The following is a 23,876-nucleotide window of genomic DNA, read 5'->3' as shown; positions in this document are numbered from 1 at the left end:
CCCCCCAATAAATCTCCCATTAGGTAAAAAGGTTATCATATATTACCAGAAATGGCATTGTGAAGAAAGTGCTCAAATTTAAGGTAAAATAAATTTAAATTTTCTATTCTATAGTGCATATGCATAGAAAAGCTTTGAAAAAAACATAGTATACAAGGTATTATCTGTAATTAACTCTGGGTAGATAGAATTATGAGTGATTAAAAATGTTTTTTATTCCTTTAAAAAAAAATAAACTATTTGTGAAAAAGAAAAAATTAAGAAATTTCATTCAGGTGTATACACACTTACCTGTCCAACTGAGTCCCAGGTGATCGGCTACTATTGCCATCCTGATATCTGTCCGTTCACATGGACTCTGTGGACCTACGATTTACAATTTCTTAATTAAAACAATCATCAAGAAAGACACGACACTGGAAAATTGCTTTCAGCAGTACTCAGATTTTACAGAGAGACTGACGCTAACACTGTACACTGAAATGTGTCCTAGTCACCTACATGAACACTCCTCTTTTACATGACTCACTTGGTTTTCACCTACATCAGGCCAAATGTCAGACTACATGGATGCTCGATGTAATGAAATTCAACATGCTGACGAGCTAGCTACTCGACAGTAGCTACAGAAGTGTCGTGGGGGTGAAAACACCACGATGGCATTTTAACATCTGTGCTTTTACTGTGACAGAATCATATGCACTAGCACATTGAAAAAAAAGTTGCTCATCTTGAATGACACCGACATCTTCAGCATGCTTCCCTAGCTGTCTCTAGTGTTGCTGGGTTAAAAGGAAGGAGAGAAGAGTATATAGACAGCACACACAGATGACGATGACGGAATGAGAAACTACAGTTAAGTCACTCCACAGGCAATCACAACAGCTCATGCACTAGGGTCTACAGGTTGGAAAGTGTTTACAAACTATGCTCGTTCTCCAGGATGTGAGCAAAGAGTGCTCGAGAGACCTGACTGCCTTCATTCTCACCAGTCCTTCTACTGCTCCTTTTCTCACTGCCGGCCTTTTCACTCTTTGATTTTAAAGGTGCTGCCTCTGTTTTCTTATCTCTAGCAGACCTCGTTGTAACCGAAGGCGGGCCACCCCGGGAAGTCTCGGACAACGACGTGTTTCTTGAGGTACTGTCTTCCTCATCGGACAACTCGGACTGCATCTTTTTGTCTTCTTCAGAGAGGCGGTCCACAAGCTTTAAGGTCTCACCACTAATTCCCTTAAAATATTCAATGGAATGTTTACATACTTCCTTAAGCTGACTTTTCCTGACTTTAACTGTGGTGCTGGTGGTGGTGGTGTTGGTGGTGGTGGTGATGCAGGTGGATCTTACCTTTACTGGCAACTTGGATGGAAGCTGCTTGACCTTGCCTTTCTCTGGCTGCCCTTGCTTTTGTGTGGCACATGGTTTTCTAACTGAACCTGAGTTATCCCTGTGTGTGTTTTTCACTGGAATTCTGGACTTCACATCTACACATGAAGAAGTAGTAAGGCCTTTGGTTTTCTCAGACTGACTAACCTGCTTTGTTTTACTCACATGAATGTTTGGCATATGATCTGGTGGTGGGAAGAGATCTTTTGGTGAAGTGGCCTTTATGGGAAGTTTGGATTTTCGCCTAATCCCTATTGGTTCCTTTGTCTTTTGCTGCTCTCCAAGAACTTTCTGTTTCTCTCTCACACAATGTCCTTGAAGTAGCCCTGTCTTTTTTTCTGATGAGCTTTTCACTGGATTAGCTTTCTCTGTGGTACGAGTGGGTGCAGAATGTTCTGTCAGAACTACATGACTTGTAATGTTATCTGTCTGTATAGTGGAAGAATCCAAATTGTTGTTGTTATTAAAGTTATCTTTTTGAAAATCATGTTTTTCTTGGGGCCTAACGCCCATGTGGCTATTGGCTGTATTTGAAACCACCGTTACAGGTTCATTCTCTAATCCCTGACCACTGGTCATCACAGCTTCTGTCTTATCTGTCACTTCTCCAGGGCCTTCTTTCTTCAAGGTCATGGTGGATGCAGAAATTCCCATTTTTATAGGCGTGCGCAACTTGGGGTCAAGTTTAGAGGAGTTAGTGGCTGCTCCTGCTTTCTCCTGTGAGCCACTAGCGGACGTGCCTTCCTGACACTCTCCGCTGGTCGGGACGCTGGGGTTGGGTTCCACTGGAGGTGCCTCTACATTTCCCTCTAGATTGGTTTCTACAGTGGTGTCCCCTGCCTGTGGCTGTGGTATGGCAGTGACCGTGCTTTTATCCCCTTCCCCCGGGTCCCCTGACTTCCCTTCAGAAGTATGCTCACCAATCTGGAAAAATTGGAGCCTCTCTTCAACAAAATCCCTCTTGCTCATGTCAATTGCACCACTGCGAGTCATCTCAAACATTTTTCCTTCGTGAAATGGGAAGGGGTTAGGCTCACTAGTTGGGGTACTTTCATCAGTTGGCGTGCGGGCTGGTGTTGTATCGGGGGTGGTTGCTGGAGAGCGGTCTTCCACAGCCAGACCAAATGGCTTATTTTCGTCTTCCCGGGATTTACCATCATACACGTCATCATCTCCTCGGTTATTAGACCAGGGGTCAAAATCTAGACCTTTGGTAGCTACCGTTTTAAAAGGAGTGGCAAATTCTTCATCTACTTTGTAACTGAAGTAAGTATCAGGAAACACTGATCTGTCAGGGTGTCTGCCTTCTAGTGTGAAAAACTGGGCCCCTGACTTCTGATCAGTCTTATCAGGAGTCTTTTCAGATGGAGAACTTTTAGGAGGTGGCTTATCTTCATCTGGTCCCAACCTTCCCTCCTCCTCCTCGATAACTTCGAGTTTGCTTTGGCTAAAGGAGCGATCGGCTGGCTTCAGAATGCCCTCCGTGTTCCAGATATCTTTCTTCAGCTCCAGGGTCTGACTGGGGAGCTTAGAATCACTCTCAGTCAAGCCATCATCTTCGTCTTGCAGGTCATAGCCATCCAGAGAGTCGATCTCTGTGGCATCCGTATCATGAGAGAACTCTGCTGTGGTGGCAATGGAACACTCCGTGATGGACTGGTCATTGTTCCCGTTCTGGGTAGCTTCATTCTGAGGTGAATCAAGGCCAAGGCCGAATTCAGTATCTTTTCCAGGTCCATTCATTTCTAATTCTTTCTGGGTGGAAGCCTTTTCAGCAGAGGCTTTGGATTTGGTCACTTCTTTTTGTTCATCGTCGACCTCCTTTAACTTGAAGGTGTATTTTTTGACTGGCGCTGGCTGATAAAGGGATTCGTCATCACTGGAGTCACTGACGTCCGCCCCAGGAGGAACTGGGGAGGGTGGCTGCACCCTGATGACCGGTTCGGCCAGCTGGTACTTGTCATGCTCGTCTTGCAGACTGACTTCAATCATGTCAACCTCCCTTTCAGGAAGATAAGGATGTTTCTTATCCGACTCCATCTGGTCTGCATCCAGCGGTGGAGGAGGGGGAAATTCAATGTAGGCAACTCTGTTAGTTTTGGGTCTCTGGTTAGAGTCCTTGCTCACGTTGTTAGGCATTTCATGCTCGACTGCAGCCATCTGCTCCCCTGCAGGCTGCTTTAAGGAGGCCGATTTGGCCTGTTCCTCCTCCTCAGATTCCTCCGAAACCTCGGGAATTGGGCTGGGTTTGCCTGGTATATAAGCTATAAGCGAGTCTGGTGTCTTAGAAGTAAATTCGTAACTCACTTCCTCTGAACTGGGAGTCTCTGGGGTTAAAGGGCTCTTCCCGGAGCTGTCTAGAAAGGAAACTTGCTCTAGAGTGTCGTCTTCTGGGCTGCCTTGAGGAGAGGGAGGCTGCTTCTGCTGTCTACATGTGTAAAAGGTTCCCCTGGCCTCTTGCACTGTCTTACATTCCTGACTTATGATTTTTTTTACACCTCCTTGTTGTATCTCCTTCTCATACTGCTTTCCCACCTGCACAAAGCTGACATAAACAGGTAAAGTTTTTATTTCTTTCCCTCCCTCCGTCTGGGCTAGTGGTACAACTTTCTCCAATCCATCAATGGGACTGTGGTCGAATACATCACTAGAGGGCGATTCCTTTCCTGGGCTAAACTCTAGAGAATCTGGAGACTTGGTCGGGGAGAGCTCTGTTTCATCGAGAGGCGGGCATAAGCCTACATAACTCTGGTGTTTTGAAACTTTGCTGATTTCTGAATAGGTTACTTTTTCCTCTTCTATAGAATTAAAGTGCTGTGTCTCAACTGTCTCTTTAGTCATACTTGACTGGGATAATTTTGGCGACAGTTCATGTTTTGTAAATGTCGACGGCTCACAAAAACCATCGGGAATATCTGGAGCTGGTGTCCTCCTTTCCTCTGCAACCCTGACCGGGATGTGCGACACCGCCGAGCTCTCACTTCTCCTGGAAGGCTGGTCAAGAGAGCCACCTGGATGCTCCCCATCTTTAACAACATATTCCCTATATAAGACTTTTTTGGAGGGAGATTTTACAGTCATTTCCTTAATTTCTGAGAGAGAGCCATTAGTTAACAATTTGTGTTCTCTCTCAGTCACAGACAAAAACTCATCCCTGTGGTCAACAATTTCACTCTCAGGGTGACCAACATGATTTTCTCTTACATCATGAACAAGTACATGTGAAAGTTTCTCTTTCTGTGACTTATTATTAGCAGCTCCAGAACTTTCCCACGTTCTAAAGACCTTTTTGTCCCATGGTCCCTTTGTTGCTAAGTCTGCGGTTACATGACAAGACAAGTCTTTAGCCTGTTGCTCAGAAAAATAGTCAGGCATCGCTTTACTTGACATTTCAGTCCTCTGTTTTTTCACATCATCAGAACTAAAATCATTTACAACCATCTCATTGCTCTCGGCATGCTCATCTTTAGCTTTTAGTACTGTAGGATCTTTTTGCACAGAGACAGTTTCATCTGAGGGGTCTGTGGCCTTCTGCTGTTTTTCTCGAGCAAACGCCTGGTAGACAGGTAGCTTGCTTTCCTGGATTTTTTTAACTGGGATTCTGGATTGGCCATCTGGCTTTCTGTCTTCTTGAGAAACGTCCTTACTTTTGGCCTGTGCGCCCTGTTCAAATTTTAATCTAATGGAACTGAGTTTAGATTGCTTGAGCTGAAACCCAGATTGGGGCCCTTCTGGTTCTTTGCTCTGAGAACTACTTCCTTTGGCTTCCTCTGTGGACTTGCTGTCCTTGGTCTGCTGGGGAGGAGCCCTCTCTGGGCTGCCGGGCAGATGGGCTGCGTTCCTCTCATCGGCTCTGGGGATGCCATGTCCCTCGCGGCCATGTTGCCTCACCTTGACCCACTCATCACCGGAGGCCAGCAGTTCCGTCAGCAGTGCCTTCTCAGGGCTGCTACTGGTAGAGCTTTGGGATGAGTATTCTTTGCCATTTCTAGGGCGTTGCTTTTTCTCTGGGGATTGCAGTTCATCATTGAGCTTTTCAGTTTTGTCACGAAAAAACTGTGACACTTCAGTCAGTTTCTCTTCCGCTTCCTTCACGGTCCTGTCCACCCTGTCTTCGTATATCAACTTCTCTCTACCTCTATCTAATCTGTCCTCAGTAAAGCGCATCCACATGGCATGTTTTGGACTACTAACATCGCCAGAATAGTGCAACACTGTCACTTTATCAAAATGCTCATCTTTAGACACTTTACCTACACCATTTTCAGACACATCTTTATAGATTTTGGAGAGAATTTCTTTTTGGGGGGCAGTGACTACTTTTTCTCTGGCCCGCTTATCAGACTCTGAGCTAGGGGGTCCTGCATGGTCTGTAACCGATTCCTCAGTATCAGAATGAGACACATCTAGCTTTTCTGACAGAAGCATTTTCTCAGCAAACCTGTAAGACTCCCCTCTTAGTTCTGACAACTCATCGTCATGGTATTCTATCGAGTGTTGACTCAAAAGCTTCAGTGTTTTATAAGAGTCATCAGATATGAGTTGAGCAGAACTAGGGCGACTATCTTCTTCTTGGGACACAGGAGTGTTTACTCTGGAAGACTCCAGATAAGAAGGCAATGACTCTTCAGCAGTGAGTTCTTCTTCTTCTTGCTGACCCTGTTCCTCTGAACAAGGAAAAGCATCGTGTTTTTCTGGCAGAAAATCTTTTAGGTTAATATCTCCCCGGGATAAGTCTTTCTGATATACATACATTTCCTTTTCTGGATGCTTTTTGGTTTCTCTAATAATGACTTCAGTGGGCTCAGCCTGGTTACCTTTTTCGATGTGGACTTCTATTATACGCTCCAGTTTGGGTTTCATTTGGTTGTCCTTCTCTGTGTGCTGGGCTGAGGTTTCAGCAGCAGACTTGTGACCGTCTGGAGATACTGCCGATTTATGTTCAAACAGACCTGCCAGTTCTTTGGAAGGGTCCCGACCGGACTGAAAGGCTTTCATGATGTCGTGGACTGACATGGTTTCTTCAATTCTCTCAGAGGTACCTTCACCGCCTGGTGGAGAATGATAAACCATTCTGGTGGTTGTGGTGATGTGAGTCTCTTCCTTAACACGCATGCCTTTGCCCAGAACGCGATTGTGGTCATCATCTTCACTACCGGCTTTCATCTGAAACGCTTTGACTTTTTCTTTAATGTTAGACGTGGTGGGCTTTGGTTCCAGTTCCATAAAAGTAGGTGACGGTTTGGGTGACACGGGCTCCTCTGGTTGGGACGGGGGAGCATCTCCAGCTGAGGGCTCATAGCTCCTGATAACATGAACCACTTCAGTTCTTGTTTCTGTAATGACTGGAGGGATGGGGACTTCGTGGAAGAGTGGTTTGGGACCAGTGCTTTCAGCGCTTTGTGGGGCCGAAGGTGTTTTTTCACTTCTTGTTTCAAAGCCACTGTCAGACAAGGGACTTTTATCTTGGTCATGTTGAGAAAAATCATCTGGAGACTCCAAAATAGTATCTGTTCCAAAAAAGGAATCGGCCATCTTACATAACTCTTTCTCAGAGGTGGAAGGCCTCATGGAGGCTGGAGGCATTTTGAGTTTGTGTTCCTGCAGGGCAATTGCTGGTTTTAAAATTCGTTTCTGTCTCTCTTCACCATCCTTCTTGGCATCCTCAAACTTGTACTTTAAGTTTGTCAGGGAACTACTCCCGATATCATTTGTTAGGTAATCGATAACTTTGGTCAGGTTGTAATCCTTCTCAGAGGCGGCCTTTGCCTTGACTTGCACTCTCTCTGGCAGAGATGGGGAATGGCTCACACCAGCTTGTTGTCTTGCCTCTCTTATTTCTTCTGAACTAAATTCTATCCAGTCGTCTTCAGGAGAGTGTCCTTTGTCACTCTTTGGTGATTTGAGTGGTCCTTTATCTACACAGACATCCTTTTTAAGGATTTCACTAACTTTCACTAAGTCTTCCTTGACTTTCTCGACAATTTTGAAAGGTTCTTCATCATCGATTCTCCCTTCTTTGGGGAGTTCAGGTTGGAATGGCTTCTCCTCAGGCACATCTGTTTGGAGTATTGCAGTCATCCGCATTAGGTCCTCCTTCATTTCAGCCACATCTTTTAATATCTCCTGACTGGAAGATAGAGAAGATGGTGTAGATAGCTTAAGGGCAGACGGTGCAAGGAACAAAGATGATTTAACTGGAGATGAAGTTCGATTGAAATGGGGCTGAGGACGTGTCTCCGTAGTCAATGTTTTAATGGGCGACAGCAAGGCTGCTGCTGATTTTGTAAGTGAATTAGAGTCTGGAAGTTTCTTTAATGCTGGTTCTGGCAAAACATTGACTACAGAGTATACTGGCACTGTTATTATTGATGAAGTTACAGATGAGGTAGTTGCAGATATTGATGACCCAAGGGATGTATAGAGTGCACTTGCAGAAGGAGTTCTTAGAGACTGAAAAGCTGATGGTGCTGGAGAAACGTAAGACCTGAGTGGGGAAAATGGCATTGCTGTAGTGGAAGGGAACACTTTCTCAACTGCATCAGTGGCCGCAGTAACCACAGAGCTCACAGAGTTTGTGGCTGTAGCAATTTTTTCCTGTAATGTGGCAGTGGCTTTGCATCCATTAATTAACGTTGAAGATGATGGATATTTCAGAGGGGAAATAGATCCATTGACTAATGCTACCTCTGCATGTCCGGGCATCTGTTTCACAGGTGATGAAAGAGAAGAGGCCATGGTAACTTTAGCTGATGAAATGACATCAGCTGTTGCTTTAGCTGGAGACACCACTGACTTTAAAGGTGAAGATATTAGCGGTGCTGCTGATGTGATAATTGACTTAAATGGCAGACTCGAAGAATACATATTAATGTTTGATTTGGGGGAAGCAGGGGGTGTCATAGTAATTGACGACCTCTCCAAAAGAGATCCTGCGGTAGTCACTGGGGAGGTTCGAGAGGAAAATGTAGAAGTGGATGCCAGCCCCTTTAAAGGTGAGGCCTCTGTGACTGTGGGAGCTCTAACCAGGGTGCCAGAGGAAACCTGGATATTGTATGGAGACTGTGACACCACTGTTTTTATTGGTGAAGAAATTGTCCGAAAGGATCTAATCGGAGATGCCACGTCACTAATGGATTTAACCGAAGATGTAGTTGATGCGCCTAATGTGGATTTGATTGGCGAAGGAGTCGAAACAGACCATATTGATTTTAACGGGGAAGCTGATGGCGTATTAGAGGAAGAACTTGACAAGGAAGTGAAGCCTGACTTGGCCGGCCCGGGCACTGTCATCGGAGCTGTGGTCCAAGACTGGTAGGGTCTTGTAGAAAAGAATGGCTTGTATGAGTAAGTGGTGGGGAGGGATCTTGTTGCTCCTGCACTCCGTTCAACTGTTTCTTAAATTTTAAAATGAAATCAAACACAAAAATCAACAAAAATGGTTGAGAAACAGAGAGACCAGAGAAAAAAATTGGTCAGTAAACTTTGAAATATTACAAAAGCAAGTACAATTGTTTGCATGATTCAGAATGGAAGAGGCAAAAGGAACAATTAAGAGGGAAAAAAAAAATTTCTATAGACGCAACTAATCCAAGGTTAAAAATAAAACTAAATAAAACACAGAGCAATGTGAAATGAAAGACAGAAAAAGCACACTGCAACCAAGAGGCCAACAATGAAAAATAAAAAACATGAGGAAAGAATTAATGATGAGAAAAATAACCACAATGGAAAACTGTTCGCTTACTTCCTATTGACTTTCTTATGTGCTGGTTTTGAAATATCAGTAGCCTTTCTGTTTTGCCTGTATAGGTACATATTTGTTCTGCACAACCATATAACTCTCATTTCAGTAATTTCTAATGTTCCTTCTCCTTGAACCTCTCAGCGATACAGATGCCACCTACTCAGAGCCATATCAATGTGCATAGCTATACATTAAATGTCTAAAACTGTTATTTTAGAAAACCACTCAAGCCTATTTCATGCAGAATCCAAAATAACTTTTAAGTGACAGGCAACTGATGTGCAAACTGTGAAGCCACTGGATTTTAAATTTGCATCTTCCATGCACAATTCGGTTATGCTTCACACCCATAAAAAGCCAATAAGAGCAAGAAATTTTCTGAGTCCGAATTTTAAAAGAAAAAAAAAAAAAACAAAGAAAAGGAATGTTTGCATTGATCTTTTCCATGCAGTATATTCCTTTTGGTGAAGAAAAAAAGAAACATAATATGAAATGATTTTAGAATGCATGTGTACACACACACACACACACACACAAAAGGGGAAAAAAACCAGAAATATGGTTCATGGTTACCATAAGCAAGCAAAGCAACTGAAAACATTTTCTCATGCGCGATATATCATGGCAAACGAGCCAAAGAAGTAATACAGTTTTTATGCCATATTATGCACAATGTGCAAACTTTAAAAATACTTTCACAAGAGCATTTAGAAAGAAGAGTACACTTTTTCCATGAGATGTTAAGTCTTGGTACCTTTTGAGATTTTTATGAAAATATTTAATACTGCATATGAAAACATCCCTCCGCAACAGAATGTATCCATGTCTGGTTTGTCTTTATTATGGACAAAAAGCACATAGCACTCAGATATTTTTCATAATCCATTATACTTTTAATTCTCAAAAGGTATCATGGGGGAAATTTAAAAAGCACAGTCATATTTTTAACACCCCATATTTAAGTATCTATAGTGGGATACAGAATATATCTGTATGTATGTTTAATCAATAACAGAGGGGCCAATTCTGGTGCCTTCCCAGAATATTCATGGGACTCAAGGACATCCCAAACACTGCAGAAGCCATGAGGCAGACCTACCACTAGGAAAGATGAATTTAATACCAACATCTTCTGGCAATGGGACAAGAAACATACAGATGAAGTCCACATACTCGCTGGGGGATGGCAAGCACACACTGAGTCCTCTCTATTTCTACAGTTCTAAGAAACAAACCCAGCTGGTCACAGAGGTTTGGAATGCCTGCCAAGGGTTAAGTTCTATGTCAAAGTTGAGTACAGTCTTGCTCCCAGAAAGCACTGGTTCAGAGTAAGAGTGAAACTCGAAGAGGAAATGAGAATCTGCTTCATCTTTACGTTCCTCTTCATGCTGTGCTCGTGCCATTGCTACAATCCAGTCCTTGGATTAGCAGCTACTCCCACAAGGGTGAAGATTTTCATTCCTAGTGTACATTTAAATTCAAACATTCAGAACATACCCTTTCCTAGGCTTACATATTATTCTAAAGAGAAGTGGAAGACGTAAGGAAAAACTCACCCATTCATTACCCCCCCAGTCATAATTCTCAATAGTGTTTAATTCTTTTGGGAACACCACACTGCAAATGGATGGTTTAAGGATTCCTTCACTTCGGTGATTTGGGCTCAGTTCAATGTCTCAAAGAAGGACTTATTTTTATAACTACCAGAAACTGGCAGAGCATCTCTGTTTTACCACTCAAGTCTGGCTCCACTAAGCAGAGAAGTCTTCTGAACCACATCTATGGTTTTATGCTTTGCACAAAGCAGCCAATTTACTGATTAGTTATATATTTTATGCTTTAATGATACATATTTTGTGATACCCTTTATAACAAAGGCCTTCTCTGGTGACTCAGATGGTGAAGAATCCACCTGCAACGTGGGAGACCTGGGTTTGATCCCTGGGTTGGGAAGATCCTCTAGAGAAGGAAATGGCTACCCACTCCAGTATTCTGGCCTGGAGAATTCCATGGTCAGAGGAGCCTGGCAGGGGGTCCAAAGAGTTGGACACAACTGAGCGACTTTCACTCTTCACTTATAACAAAGGGAATTCTGGATGTCAAGTACTGAATTATACCAGAACCTTTTTTTTTTAAGAGGTTGGGTGGGTTGGGTAGGTGGAAAGGACAGGGAACTATGAGAAAAGTTGCATTCACTTCTTCTTCTAACACCAATTTAGGGGCCATAACATTTCCCTAGTTTCTCTTAGTCCTTTCTTACTCCTTCCCATTCTTCTGTCCACCGTATGCTCCCTCTCATAAAACAGAGAAGAGAGAACCCTCTGCCTTCTATCAAAAGTCGAGGAAGACAAACTACATATACCTTCATGAAGCTAACTGAAAAGTAGCAACCGTTTCAGAAGTGGGAAAAATTCAATTGACGTTAGCACGTGCACCTGACCTTACAACTCATATATTCCCCAAACACCTTAGGGCACAAAAATCAGACAGGAGCTAGCTTGTCCAGAGGTACCTGACCTCAAGTAGCTGCAGCCTGTCCAGAGCTTAAGGGCGTGGCTTGGGAGTCCCAGACAGCTGTGCCACGAAAGCCCTAGCTTTGAGGCAAAGTAGTATCTCAAGGAAAACGTCTATCCAGGAAATTTATACATACATCTAGTTAAACGCACACACCTTCCCTGCTTTATAGCATAATGAGAGTTAATTTCAGCCCTTACAGTTTTGGAAAGATTTAGATAGTTATACTAGGGGAAGAAAGAGATCTGGAAGAACATTCATGAGTGTGGTTGGGTTTCCTTTCTCTTATACTCCCTGTCTTTCTCTTATACTCCCTGTTTTGTGTCTGAATGTAAGAGCTCTCCAGGGGACAGATTCCAGAAGATTATGCTAAGACCACCTGAATGAAGTAGTAGAGTAGTTTCCTGCTGCGTATTTAATATGTTATGTTGGCCCACAGAAGCAAGAATTCAGGAAAGATGGGAAAAAACAGTTGTGGTTCTTACTGGTAAATTTCCAATCCTCCTTGAACTCAAGTAACTGTGAGTAATGGGAAGCAGCCAGAAATGATTCACTAATTTAAAAATAATGTTTGCCTAAATCCTCCTCTGATGGTTAAAGTGGCACCATGCCACATCAGTCAAACATACTCTTAGTTCCTGTTGGTGGAGAGGGTTATCTTGAGGGCTGTGGTCACCTGAGGTGATAACCATAAGGAGGAGGGAAGGAGAGGGGAGGGAACACAAAGGGAGAAAATGAATGAATATGACTGGATGAATCTATGCCTTGATACTTACAAGCTAGTTAACAGTGAACATTTACTGCGAGAAGAAAAGGGTTTAACTGGTCTAATAAAGCCCAACCTTAGAGTTGATATTTAATAAAGAGCAGAGGGAAGGAGGGAGAGAGAGTGGGAGGAATTAGAAATCAGTAAACAAATGCAACCCCACGAAGGTAGGAAAATCTAATTCCTGCCAACTGGGAAAAAAAGAATCAGGACTAAGCTAGAATGACCTACCTATATTAAGACAAATGAAATAATGACCAGAGTTACTTTATCATCTTTTATACTATCTGACATGTATGAAAATGTTTTCTCTTTTTAGCATGGATATAAACCAATCTTGGTATAGTATTATCTCCTAACATAGTTAGCAACCAAAGTGAAATCAGGGTTTTCAAAGTCAAGTGATAGATGTTTCTAATTCTTAAAAAAAAAAAAAAAAAAAGCTAATGATCTGGGGGTGTTTGTACCTTGTATCTCCAACTATGTACAAAATATTACTTAGATCTCATGATAAAATTTTCCTGTAGGCAGTTTTCTTTTGCCATTGAGTTTTCTTTCACATGACTCCAAAATTCTGTTTGTATAGAAAAAATGTCTCTTCTTATAAAAATCCACGTAGATTAGTAAATGTGTTAGGAAACTCACTCATTCCAGGCTCAGTCAAGTAGCTGTAGCGCTTACGTAAAGCTAACGATGCAAAACTCTGTCGTCTATCCGTTTTCTCGGTCTGGAAAAGAAAAAGAAGAGAACGAGTATGTTCCAGTTCCTTGTGACATTTTCATCAGATTGAAACATTTTGTAGAATGGCACGTCGATATCTTGTTTATCCTTATTTTTCTTCTTAACAGATTTTCTTAGGGAAATATTAGTTCCCCACTGTGATTCTACAGCCCCACCCTAATATCTTAACCAAAGAACTATCACTTAGCAAAATATAAGAGCACCAACACAGCAGACTACAGGGAACTACAAATAAAAGACGAGCGTTACAGAGACTTCTGATGCTGAGCGATAAATTCTCCCAAATTTGTTCATATTGAAAGCACATACATCACGATGTACACTCACTCTTTGTGAGTACATTCAAGGGAAAAGGCACACAAAGTTTATCATTCCGATTACTGCTATTGTTTCTGTATGTTCATAGGCATAAAATGTAGATGAGGAGATTACAAACAGGTTAATGGCTTTATTGAAGTAGTGTTACTGAATCTTAAAGCTGCTGATTCTATTTAATATTACTGAGCTGTGAGTTTTAAAAATCCAATGATCATATAACTTGGAGAAATATTAGGAGATAACTTATGAAACTTAGTTAAATAATTATACTCTTAAAAATGGCTAAGATAAATGTCTTTTAATAGAATATCAAATATTTATCAATAGCCATTGAGCACATATTTTTATAGTATATAAAACACACAAAATGTCATATATTATCACCATCTTTGATTTAAAAGTTATACAGTAGATCCTAGGTGAAAATACACACAACTGTATATTTATGCATGCCAGTCTTATCACATTCAAAAATGCTAAACTAAAAAACTTCAGTTTCTCTTTTTAAGTCATTAGCTGGATTTTAATTTTATCAAATGTACTGAAATACTCTCCTGTATATGTGGAAGAGTAAATTATTCTTTAGAAAAAAATATGTATCCTTTACCTCATTTAAGCTAAGATCTGCAAAAATATAATACGTTTCCCACACTTCAGCCCTCTGCACCTTCTTTTATACAGATTCTGTTCCTAGTCTATCTCTGATAGAGTAAAAGCAGAAGTGTTCATATTACCTCATCATCTTGATCTGACTCTGTCTCCTTTTGGTCCCAAGATGCATTGCAGAGACAAGGAATATTATAATGGACAGCAGGGAAAAGAATATCAGGATATGAAAAGGACTGAATAGGGAGCACAAAATGCAAGCTGCTTTAGAAAGCAAAGTAAACCAAAAGAAGCCAACGAAAAATATCAAGAGCTGCACATCCATGGCAAATTAACGTGTGACATTATTTGAAAGCAAAAAAAAAAAAATCTATGGACTACCAGCAGAAGCAGAAGCAATAAACAGAGGACTCCATTATACAAACCATAAGAATTTGACACCACAGTCACAAGACTTAGTCAATCTACACAAAGAGACTAGTAAAACTTGAGTTTCAAGAGCTTTAGTCATGTTAAAAAGCATTCCTTAATTGCACACCATGGGCCTACTTCTTCAAGACCAGGGGAAAAAAGTTAAACCAGTATTAAAAGATACCTTTTTATGTGCTGGCAGAGTGATGTTTAAGTTGCAAACAGCTGTTTGAGGCAGTCCTTTTGTTGTCTTTGGTTCTTTCAGAAAAGACAGACGGCCACAGGGCTCTTGGCTGGTGTCTCTAATCTAGAAGAATTAAGGTAGTTGACAGTTGTATACAGAGACATTCCTGAGGATTCCTGTCTGTGTAAGAGTTAAGCATGTTTGTTTTATGGGACCCTTTGAGAGCCAGGAAAAGTAAAGGGAAAAGGTGATAACAATCTCATGTCAGCCAACGTAGTCACATTTAAACTTGGCAAGATTTAGAATGCCCAATCAATAGTCTACACACAGGAGTGGTGTATTGGCTTGTCTCATCCTGACAATCCAATAGTCTGAGCTGTATTCATTTTCTTCCTGTCCAATAATTTTTGTTTCAAAGCCTCAGTTTTAACAACAATAACAGAAGCAAATAATAATAAAACAATTGCCCTATATCTTTTGGTTCTCTGAGGAGGAAGACGGTTTCTTCAGAATGTCCTGGGCTTGACCAGAAATAAAGATGAAACGAATACTCAATCTGGATTTCATCCATTATTTGATTACTGAGCATTCCAGATATGATGCGTGTTATTGCTCTAGATCGCTTGGGCTTACAAACATTTGTTTAAATATAAATGATCACTTAACTGTTTAAAAGGCAGAAATGCTTTTCACTAATTCTAAAGGTTTCCTGGCTCAAAAGTACACTTACACAGAACTAAGACAAAAATATGATCTCATTCCTATGAATTGAAGTTTGGTGGGATATTTTAAACAGAATAAATCATTAGAATCTTTTTTAATCTTTAACAGTATTAAAAAAAAAATCCACAGGATCTGTCTTGAAGGTGATTTACCTTGATGGAAAATGGCAGTCTATTTTCTTTGAAAGCATAAAAGTTAAAAACAAGTTGCTGTCCTCCTTTGGTAAGTGGGGCCAGGTTTCCATAACAATCAACATAAATAGGTTTTCCTTCAAGAACCTATTAGAGTAAAAGAAATACATAATTTAATGCTAATTTAAATTGAAAGAGTTCTGAGATTTTAAGTCAATATAACATTAAGATTGATATGTTTCTATGTCACATTTGTCTTCTGATTGGGCAGTTACATCTATTTACCACAAAAATAATTATTGGTTCACAGTAACTGTGATTGGAAACTGTAACATGGACATGTAAGCGAATTATAGATTTATTCTCCCAATTTTAAACATATTTGAGAATGTGCCTGACATCAATCACTTATCCATAGAGTCTGTAAGTTGTTTTGGACTCTTGGATACTTATCTGATTACTGGTTTGAAAAGTGGAAAATCATGTGATGTGTGTAGACAGTGACTATGATAATAACTCAGGTAGCCACAGGAAAATTGTGATCATGACCTAGATTCCTTGGTGGTGCATTTTAACCAACTAAAATAGTCTCAAAGATACTTAAAATTATTTAAGAGTGAATCTGTATCAAAATTTTAAAACAAAAACTAAAATTAACAACAAACTTGAAATGTATCGTACATGCTATATTATGACCTCACAATAGAAAACTCCGAATCTGGAGAATGTAGTAGAATGAACTTGCTGAAAAACAAGGTACCTCAATGTCTTTGCTTCTTGCAACTTCCTCAAAATTCTCCTGCTGCTCTAAAGTTTTATCCACTTTATCATCTGTCATGCAGAAACATCGCAGAGAGGATTCTACAGGATCATTCATTTTGGCAAAAACAACAAACTTGGCCATATATGGAACACATATTAATTCTCTGTACAGCTGTGTGGCTAACCCTACAGTTTCTAAAACTTGATGGCAGTCTGCAAGCCAAAATCTGAGGAAGACAAAAACAAGACAGAAACAAAAGTATAAAAATGAGATTTCAAAGCCAAATCTTAAAAAAAATTACCATTTAAAAAAAGAGTATATAAAGGAACTAAACCAAAACATTACTTGTTCATTTAAACAAATAGCAAGGATGTTTACTGTGTATATCAAACAAAGAAACCCTACGTTTATTATTTGTTATGATTTTGCTAAGAAAATGCTAAGGAATTTTTCCTCTATTTTCCTTTCCATAAAACTCTCCGTCCCATCTTGTACATACCCATAATAAACCTTCCTTTCTGCCCCTGTTTAAGAATTTATTACTTCACCTTGGAAGGAACAAGAATTTAATGGTAGAAAATGGGAGAGAAAGGAAATCCTATTAGTTTTATGAATTGCTAAGAATGTCTACTGGAAGAAGCAAGTTTACCATCTTACAGCTTCCTGTGAGGCCTGGATAAGATGACATCCAAGCGAATTTAAAATTTCTGGAGTTAGGCCCAACTTTACTATCAACATTCTAAAGAATAATCATACTGGTATTAAGCACAACATTTTTTTTTTACTTTCCAAAAGGTAATAAAAAATAATTCCTAGTGCTTTTTAAAAGCCTTTATTTCCATACCTGGCTGAAACATTGGTTGTAAAAGAGACACAGTCCTTTATAAATGTCAAAGGAGTAGTTCCTGTGATGTCTTCCCACTGAGCAGGCGATGTGCCCCCTGAGAGAACAACAGCAGATATATTGACTTTATTATAGATATGCTCCTTGTAAAATTTTTATCATGATCCTATTCTTTCTGTATAGCTAGTAACTTGTAAAACTCGAACACTTTCAATTAATGACATGCACTAAAGGTGGTTTTCCTCTCTCCTTTCCTTTTACCAGCTTATAGTGATCTCCTTGTAAGATAATATTAGATTAGATAAAAAATTACTTTTCTGTTTGTCTAGATACTAATGAATGGCTTAAACTTGGGGCACACAACTTCATTTTAAGCCACAATCTACAAGGGCAAAGATTTGTTGCTTCAGGTAGACAATATAATTTTTTAAAATACAACAATGGCAAGAACTATCAGAAAGTTGAGGAAGTCCATTTTATACTACCTGAATCATTTAATTTTCCAGGCTAAAAGGGGAACCAGTCATTAAAATTATTCTTTAGAAAAAAAAGCAAATGAGAAAACCTATCTTAACCTTGGACTTTAAGTTAAACATCACGTTAGGTTAATCAGATGATGCTCTGGATTTTGGGAGCTTATCACAAAAGGTGCCTATCACCTAAACCCTGCATGTTTAGTCTCTTGGATCACACTTGTGAACAGAGTAGGTAAAAAGAATCATGTATTCACTGGGCTCTGCCCTACTCTTGGTGCTCTGTGGGAGCCTCTGTTTTCCCCAGAGTCCGTCCAATTTCCTATAGCCTACAGAGTGTTTCTAGGTCAGTAACCTAAGTCACGGAGAGATTACTAGATGCTCCAGTAAATTCAGTAATACCCTCAATCACTTTTAAAAAGCTCTATTATTAACACTAAACTTAAAAGCAGGAAAAATGGTATCACTGAATTTTAATGGTCATGCTATCAGCATCTTCAAGAAATAATTACAGGGATAATAGAGACGAGGTGATGGACAAGTAAAATGTATTTTTTTTTTTCCTACTCTATTTATAATGTTGATAGGGATGTTTAAAGGCTTTCTGTCTTTGTACAGAATCATTGCAAGTGCTATGGCAAAAACAGCAAGAACAGCAACAACCAAACCTGTAATGCTACAGAGAAGGCGCAGATTGGGTGTGGTATCTCCTTTGTACCCATTGGAGACACCTTCTCCTGAGGCTGGGGGCACCGGAATGGTCATTGTGATAGGCTTATGGAATTTCCTTCTTCTTGGTTCCACGGTGACAATTGGGCTGAATGTTGCTTTGTTTCCAAGGATCTTTTTCACAATTTCATCTGGAACAGGCTGGGCCTAGAGACAAGAGACAGGACCTTAAATGACTTAAATGAAGTTGGACATTTTTCTCTTATCAGAAAGTTGACTTTTTAATTGAGGAGGAAAAGACCAAAAACAACAACCAAAAAATGTCTTACTTCTGCTGTTAGCATTCTTGTGTATGCCTGGTGATGTCCATATGTATGGATTTCTGGTAGTTATACTTCTAAGAGCCCAATTGCTGTTTGAGGTACACATATGACCACCATTACAACAGAACAGCCACACCGTTTTCCAAAATGCTGGTTGCAGGACCATTTCTAATTCTCACCAGCAGGTGTGAACGCTCTAGTTGTTCTGCGTATGTGCTGACACTTGGAATTGTCCGTCTTTTTTTAATGTTAGAGGTTTTACTGAGTGAAGTTTAGCATATTTTAATATGTTTATTGGTATTTGGAAATGGAAGAGACTATAACCCCCCAGAACTTCTGTTATTTTAAAGAAAACTTATTAAAAATTTATGGGGCAAAAAAAAAATCTCTCTTATTTTTCCTTTCTGTTTCAGCGAAGAATGAATCAAATACAACACTGTAGCAGGAACTAACAGCTCGAGTATGTCCCCAACAGAACACAGGCCTGGGCTTGTGTGAAAGCGAGGGAATCAGGTCTCAGAGCAGAGAAACCTCTCGGTCTAATCCGAAGGACAGCAGACACTGAGTCTACTATATTTTATATCTATGCAGGGCATTTAGTAAAATACTACAAAGGCAACTTATACTCATGTAAAAATGGATGTTTCCAGACTTAAGTAACAAAAAGGCATACGAGATTTCAATGGATGTCAATTCTAGTCTAACAAGGCTAATTTCTTCTTCTTCTTTTTGTTTCTTTGCTATTTGGAAAAATATTCAATATGGGGAGACAGTTGAAGGGAACTTCATATACTGAAATATAAGGTAGGTCCAAATGTTTACTGAACTCTCAGTCAAATTATTAATTACTATATTAAGTAACAAAACAAAGTTATTTCAGGTTATTTTCCTTATTCAGTAAGAAAAAAAAAAGTTCTGGCTAGATTCTAACAGAAATGAATAAACGCAAGAAAGACCATTCTTGCCAAGATTTTCAGCCAGCTTTCCAAACCAAAACAGGTTCCAACTGGTTGGATAAAACCCAGCATTTATGATTTGCTTGAACTAAAATTTGAAAGCTTGCAAGTTTCACTATTACTGATTTTTGTGATGTGGCATATCATAAACCAGATGCAATATGGTTTGTTTGTTGCTCCACATTACTGAAACAATAACCTATGATTTAAAAAAAAGATCTTTCATCTTTTTTTTAATCATACAAACAAAAAAAAAGATGTTTCAAGTGATACATCTAAACAGAAAACCCCTAAAATATGTACCTATTTTGATAAGCCTCTTAGCTAACTTTATACTTTTTATTTAAAATAGATTGATGATTCCCCCAATGGCCCAATGCTTCAGTTAGCAATGTATCATTAGGATGAGTCATGACAGCAGTTTCAGAGCAGAACATGCTCACATGCTCTCTCTGTGTACCAAGGAGAAAACTTTTTGTGAACATTACCTGGAGGCCTACTCGAATTCTTTTGGTTAAAGCACCCTCTGGGAAAGAAGCTTGGACAAGGGGCACAGTGGTGCTGCTCAGAATTCCACCTTCAGGACCAATCTGATTGCTTTCCTGCTTAATCCGTGAAACCACTGCAAAATACTGGGGGAAATCCTTAGTGATGATCCTGCAGATGCGCTTTTTCCCTAACTCCTCCAGGCTGTCAAGTTCTGAAAAGAAAAAGTGAATGAAAAAGCCATGAGAATAAGCCTACCTACACAATACCTTGAGACAAACCGATGTGTCATTCTGACAGCTATTATTTAGATTCAGTAGTCAAAACAGAGCTTTATGATATAGAGAAAACTATAGTGAGCTTAAAATAATACTAAACTTTGCAAAAATATTTTATAAAGCTATTTGTATGCAGAAAAATATTTCTACTAAAGAGGAATAAACATTTCAAAAACTGGCCTTTTGCCACAAATGGACAAATTTCTGCTCTTCAAGAAGAGATATGTTAATTCTGTAATTATTTATAATAATGCTCTCAACTGCCCAAAGAATGAGTCATAAAATAGAAGGGCCTCACAAGAAAGTAAGTACCTCACTATGTGTGAAAGACTCTGGAACTTTATTTGAAAATCTCTTTAAAATATTTTTAAATATTTGTTTTGATGTTGACCATTTTTCAAGTCTTTATTGAATTCGTTACAATAGTCCTTCTGTTTTATGTTTTGTTCTTTTGGCTGCAAGCATGTGGGATCTTAGCTGCCTGACCAGGGGCTGAACCCACACGTCCTTCACTGGAAGGTGGATTCTTAATCACTGGAATGCCAGGGACGTCCCTAAAATATTTTTAAATTACCCAAATTATCTGTATCATCACCACTATCTGTCTACTCATCAATGGCCTTCATCCATCAGGCTCAATGTACCTACGAGTGGACACATCTTCTTCCCTTCTGTTCACCTGCAAACCTACTTCTTGCCCTGAAGTCCTAACTCTGGTGGGCGGTTTGTTTTACACCTTGCCCAGTCCTCCAGTCTGTTAGCTTTGACTGACTTTCCTTTGTACTTCATATCCAAAGATCAAAGTCCAGTTGGTTCTCTTTTGGAAATGGTGTACTCTCCTGTCATCCCTTTGGTTCAGACCCTGTCTCAACCAGGTCTCTGACTCTTTGTGATTCCATGGACTGTAGCCCACCGGGTTCCTCTGTCCATGGAATTTTCCAGGCAAGAATACTGGAGTGGGTTGCCGTTTTCTATTTCAGGAGATTTTCCCAACCCAGGGATTGAACTTGCGACTCTTGCATCTCCTGCACTGGCGGGTGGATTCTTTATCTCTTGGTGCCACTAGGAAACCCACATTACCGACACCACCCCTTAACCATCTCCCTGTCCTCGCCTCCCCTTACTCCAGTCCACTTCCTACAGTGAAGCCAAATGGATTTCTTTCAAAAGCCCAACTTTATGCAGAATTCTGATAGGTTTAATGAAAATAAATGATTTTAAACAACATACAGAATAATATTTGAGACTAAGAAGAGTAGAAAAGTATTTTAGAAAAGATTGTAAGGGGAAATTTATAAAATTTGCAAACTTATAAATGCCATAATAAAAGAGTTATATAAAGACGTTAAATATGTATAAGAAATATATAAGAATAAACAAGTAGGTCAGGGAGACAAAATAAAATCAAGAAATAGATTTACCTTCACATATGTGTACACATACACACATATATATATAGTATATACTTAAGTCCATATATATCTACTTTTATATATCTATTATTATGTATTTAGTATATTTAAATCAAAGTCATACATTTAAACTTTAATTCAGTCAGGAAAAGATGGTTTATTTAAAAGATGATGTTGATATAACTGAAAATCTATTTGGAAGAACAAAGCTAAAGCTCAATCACTATACCTTACCATATATTAATAAAAATTCCCTTTGGACAAGAGACTTAATTACTTAAAAATTAAAATATCACCAAAAAAAAAAAAAAATCAAGAGAGTATCTTTTAGCCTCGGATAGGAGAAACTCTCATATTCAAAACTGGACACTCATACCTATGGCTGATTCATTTCCTGAATCATATTCATTGATATATGACAGAAACCAATAAAATATTATAAAGCAATTATCCTCCAATTAAATATAAAGTTAAAAAATGGACACTCAGAGGCCGAAAAGGCAGTTTTATAAAATTTAAATAACATTTATTTCCTAAAAAAAATTCTTTTAATTGGGAAGTTTTTGCTTTAGTTAGTTTTTAACTTTGTTAGTTTTTGCTGCACAGCAAAGTGAATCAGCTATATTACACATATACCTCCTCCCTCGTGGACCTTCTTCCCATCCCAGTCGTCTGGGTCACAACAGAGCACTGCGCTAAGCTCCTTGTAAAAGGCAGTTTGACTGCATAAAAATGTAACGCTTTCTATGGCAAAAATAGTAAACGAATGACAAAAGGTAGGCTGGGAAAGGTAACAGCCACACAACAAATGAAGAATTAATATGCTCAATACTAACGGCAGCTACAAGTTGTTGACAAGATGACAGAGAAACCAGCACAAACGGGCAAAATGTTATAAACAGGCGATTCACAGAAAACGGCCAATAAACCTATTAAAATATTCAATCTTCGTAATTTACATGGAAATACCAATTCAAACACAGTTCAACCTCCTGCTACACCCACCTCCGGGTAAGATTAAAAACCAATAATATTCAGAGAAAATTGGAGGAAAACAGATGTTTTCAGTCATTGCTGGTGGGTGTGAATAGCAATAATCTTTTGATAGTGTAATTGCTCATCTTCTATTCAAAATGAAAATGCATCTATCCCTGGACCCAGCAATCCCATTTTCTGACTTTTATAAAGGGGAAATGAAAGTGAAGTAGCTCAGTTGTGTCCGACTCTTTGCAACCTCATGGACTGTAGCCTATCAGGCTCCTCTGTCCATGGGATTTTCAGGATATTCCAGGCAAGAATACTGGCGTGGGTTGCCATTTCCTTCTCCAGGAGATCGTCCCGACCCAGGGATTGAACCCAGGTCTCCTGCATTGTAGGCAGACGCTTTACCGTCTGAGCCACCAGGGAAGACATTCTCTGATAAGCACAGGCAAAGCAGCATTGCTTCAACGATTAAAGCTTGAAAGAGCCTGTGTGCCCATCAGTAAGGGCACTGGTTTGATAAATCAGTTCATCCACACTCTCACTCCCACAGCAAGTGACTGGAGGATTCAGATCCATCCATTTCCCAAGGATTTACTGAGGACACACTGTGTGCTGGCCCTGGTCTAGTCACCAGGGGTGCAGCAGAGAGCAAACTAAAGTCACGGCCGCAGGCGGAGTACAGTCTAATGGGTGCAGGATCAGGAAACGCCTCTCTGAGGAGGTGGCGTTAGAGGTGAGCTGCGAGGAAAGGAGGGAGCCAGACAGGTAGTGATTGACATGTGTGTAAAGTGAGGAAAGAAACAAGATGTGGAGCAACATGCATAGTATGATCCTTTTTAGAGGAAAAGCATGATCTATGTTGGTATACTTTTATAAGAGAAATTTGCAGAAGAAACCTTCTACGCTGTTCGCACTGGGAACTGGAGTTGGAGGTGAAGTGAAGAGAGGGTGGGGAATAAGAGAGGGTTACCTTTGGGTTTGCATGCTGGGCTGGTTTTAATCGCTACAATCCCTACACTTTGGGGAGGGGATTGCTTTTGTTTTGTTGTTTGCTACTCACAGAAACCTCCTTTCGTTTCCCCTGACACCTACAGTACCTGCCTACCATCGCTCCACTGTGAACGCGTCTGCCTCCTCTATTAGACACAGGGCTGAGATTATGGC

At 39.9% G+C, this 23,876-nt stretch overlaps 1 protein-coding gene and 1 long non-coding RNA gene across 52 annotated transcripts in view; one reads left to right on the top strand and one right to left on the bottom strand.

Annotated features, from left to right (window-relative positions):
* Positions 1-1,867, top strand: part of LOC147343074 (uncharacterized) — a 143,647-nt gene extending 141,780 nt beyond the window's left edge. Inside the window, exon 8 of one of the 2 annotated variants that reach the window (XR_015156975.1) lies at positions 1,074-1,867. This is a non-coding gene — a long non-coding RNA (uncharacterized LOC147343074). The remainder of the gene's footprint in view (positions 1-1,073) is intronic. The other variant, XR_015156980.1, reaches the window with a different exon arrangement.
* ANK3 (ankyrin 3) overlaps positions 1-23,876 on the bottom strand; it is a 759,198-nt gene that overhangs the window by 45,211 nt on the left and 690,111 nt on the right. For 34 of the 50 annotated variants that reach the window (XM_086382383.1, XM_086382396.1, XM_086382405.1 and 31 more), the window contains 8 exons: positions 20,041-20,252; positions 18,273-18,480; positions 17,132-17,228; positions 16,285-16,513; positions 15,546-15,671; positions 14,671-14,793; positions 13,056-13,137; positions 292-366 (listed from right to left, as the gene is read on the bottom strand). In XM_086382383.1, coding sequence (XP_086238509.1) covers positions 292-366; positions 13,056-13,137; positions 14,671-14,793; positions 15,546-15,671; positions 16,285-16,513; positions 17,132-17,228; positions 18,273-18,480; positions 20,041-20,252 — 1,152 coding nt within the window. Of the gene's footprint in view, positions 1-291; positions 367-989; positions 8,781-13,055; positions 13,138-14,203; positions 14,231-14,670; positions 14,794-15,545; positions 15,672-16,284; positions 16,514-17,131; positions 17,229-18,272; positions 18,481-20,040; positions 20,253-23,876 lie in introns of all 50 variants that reach the window. The other 16 variants (XM_086382392.1, XM_086382381.1, XM_086382414.1 and 13 more) reach the window with 2 other exon arrangements.

The sequence above is a fragment of the Bos grunniens genome, chromosome 28, assembly GCF_055505025.1.
Source record: "Bos grunniens cultivar Pamir isolate PY7600 chromosome 28, Bosgru_T2T1.0, whole genome shotgun sequence".
In the NCBI taxonomy this organism is placed as follows: domain Eukaryota; kingdom Metazoa; phylum Chordata; class Mammalia; order Artiodactyla; family Bovidae; genus Bos; species Bos grunniens.
This window is presented reverse-complemented; position numbering and strand designations above follow the sequence as displayed.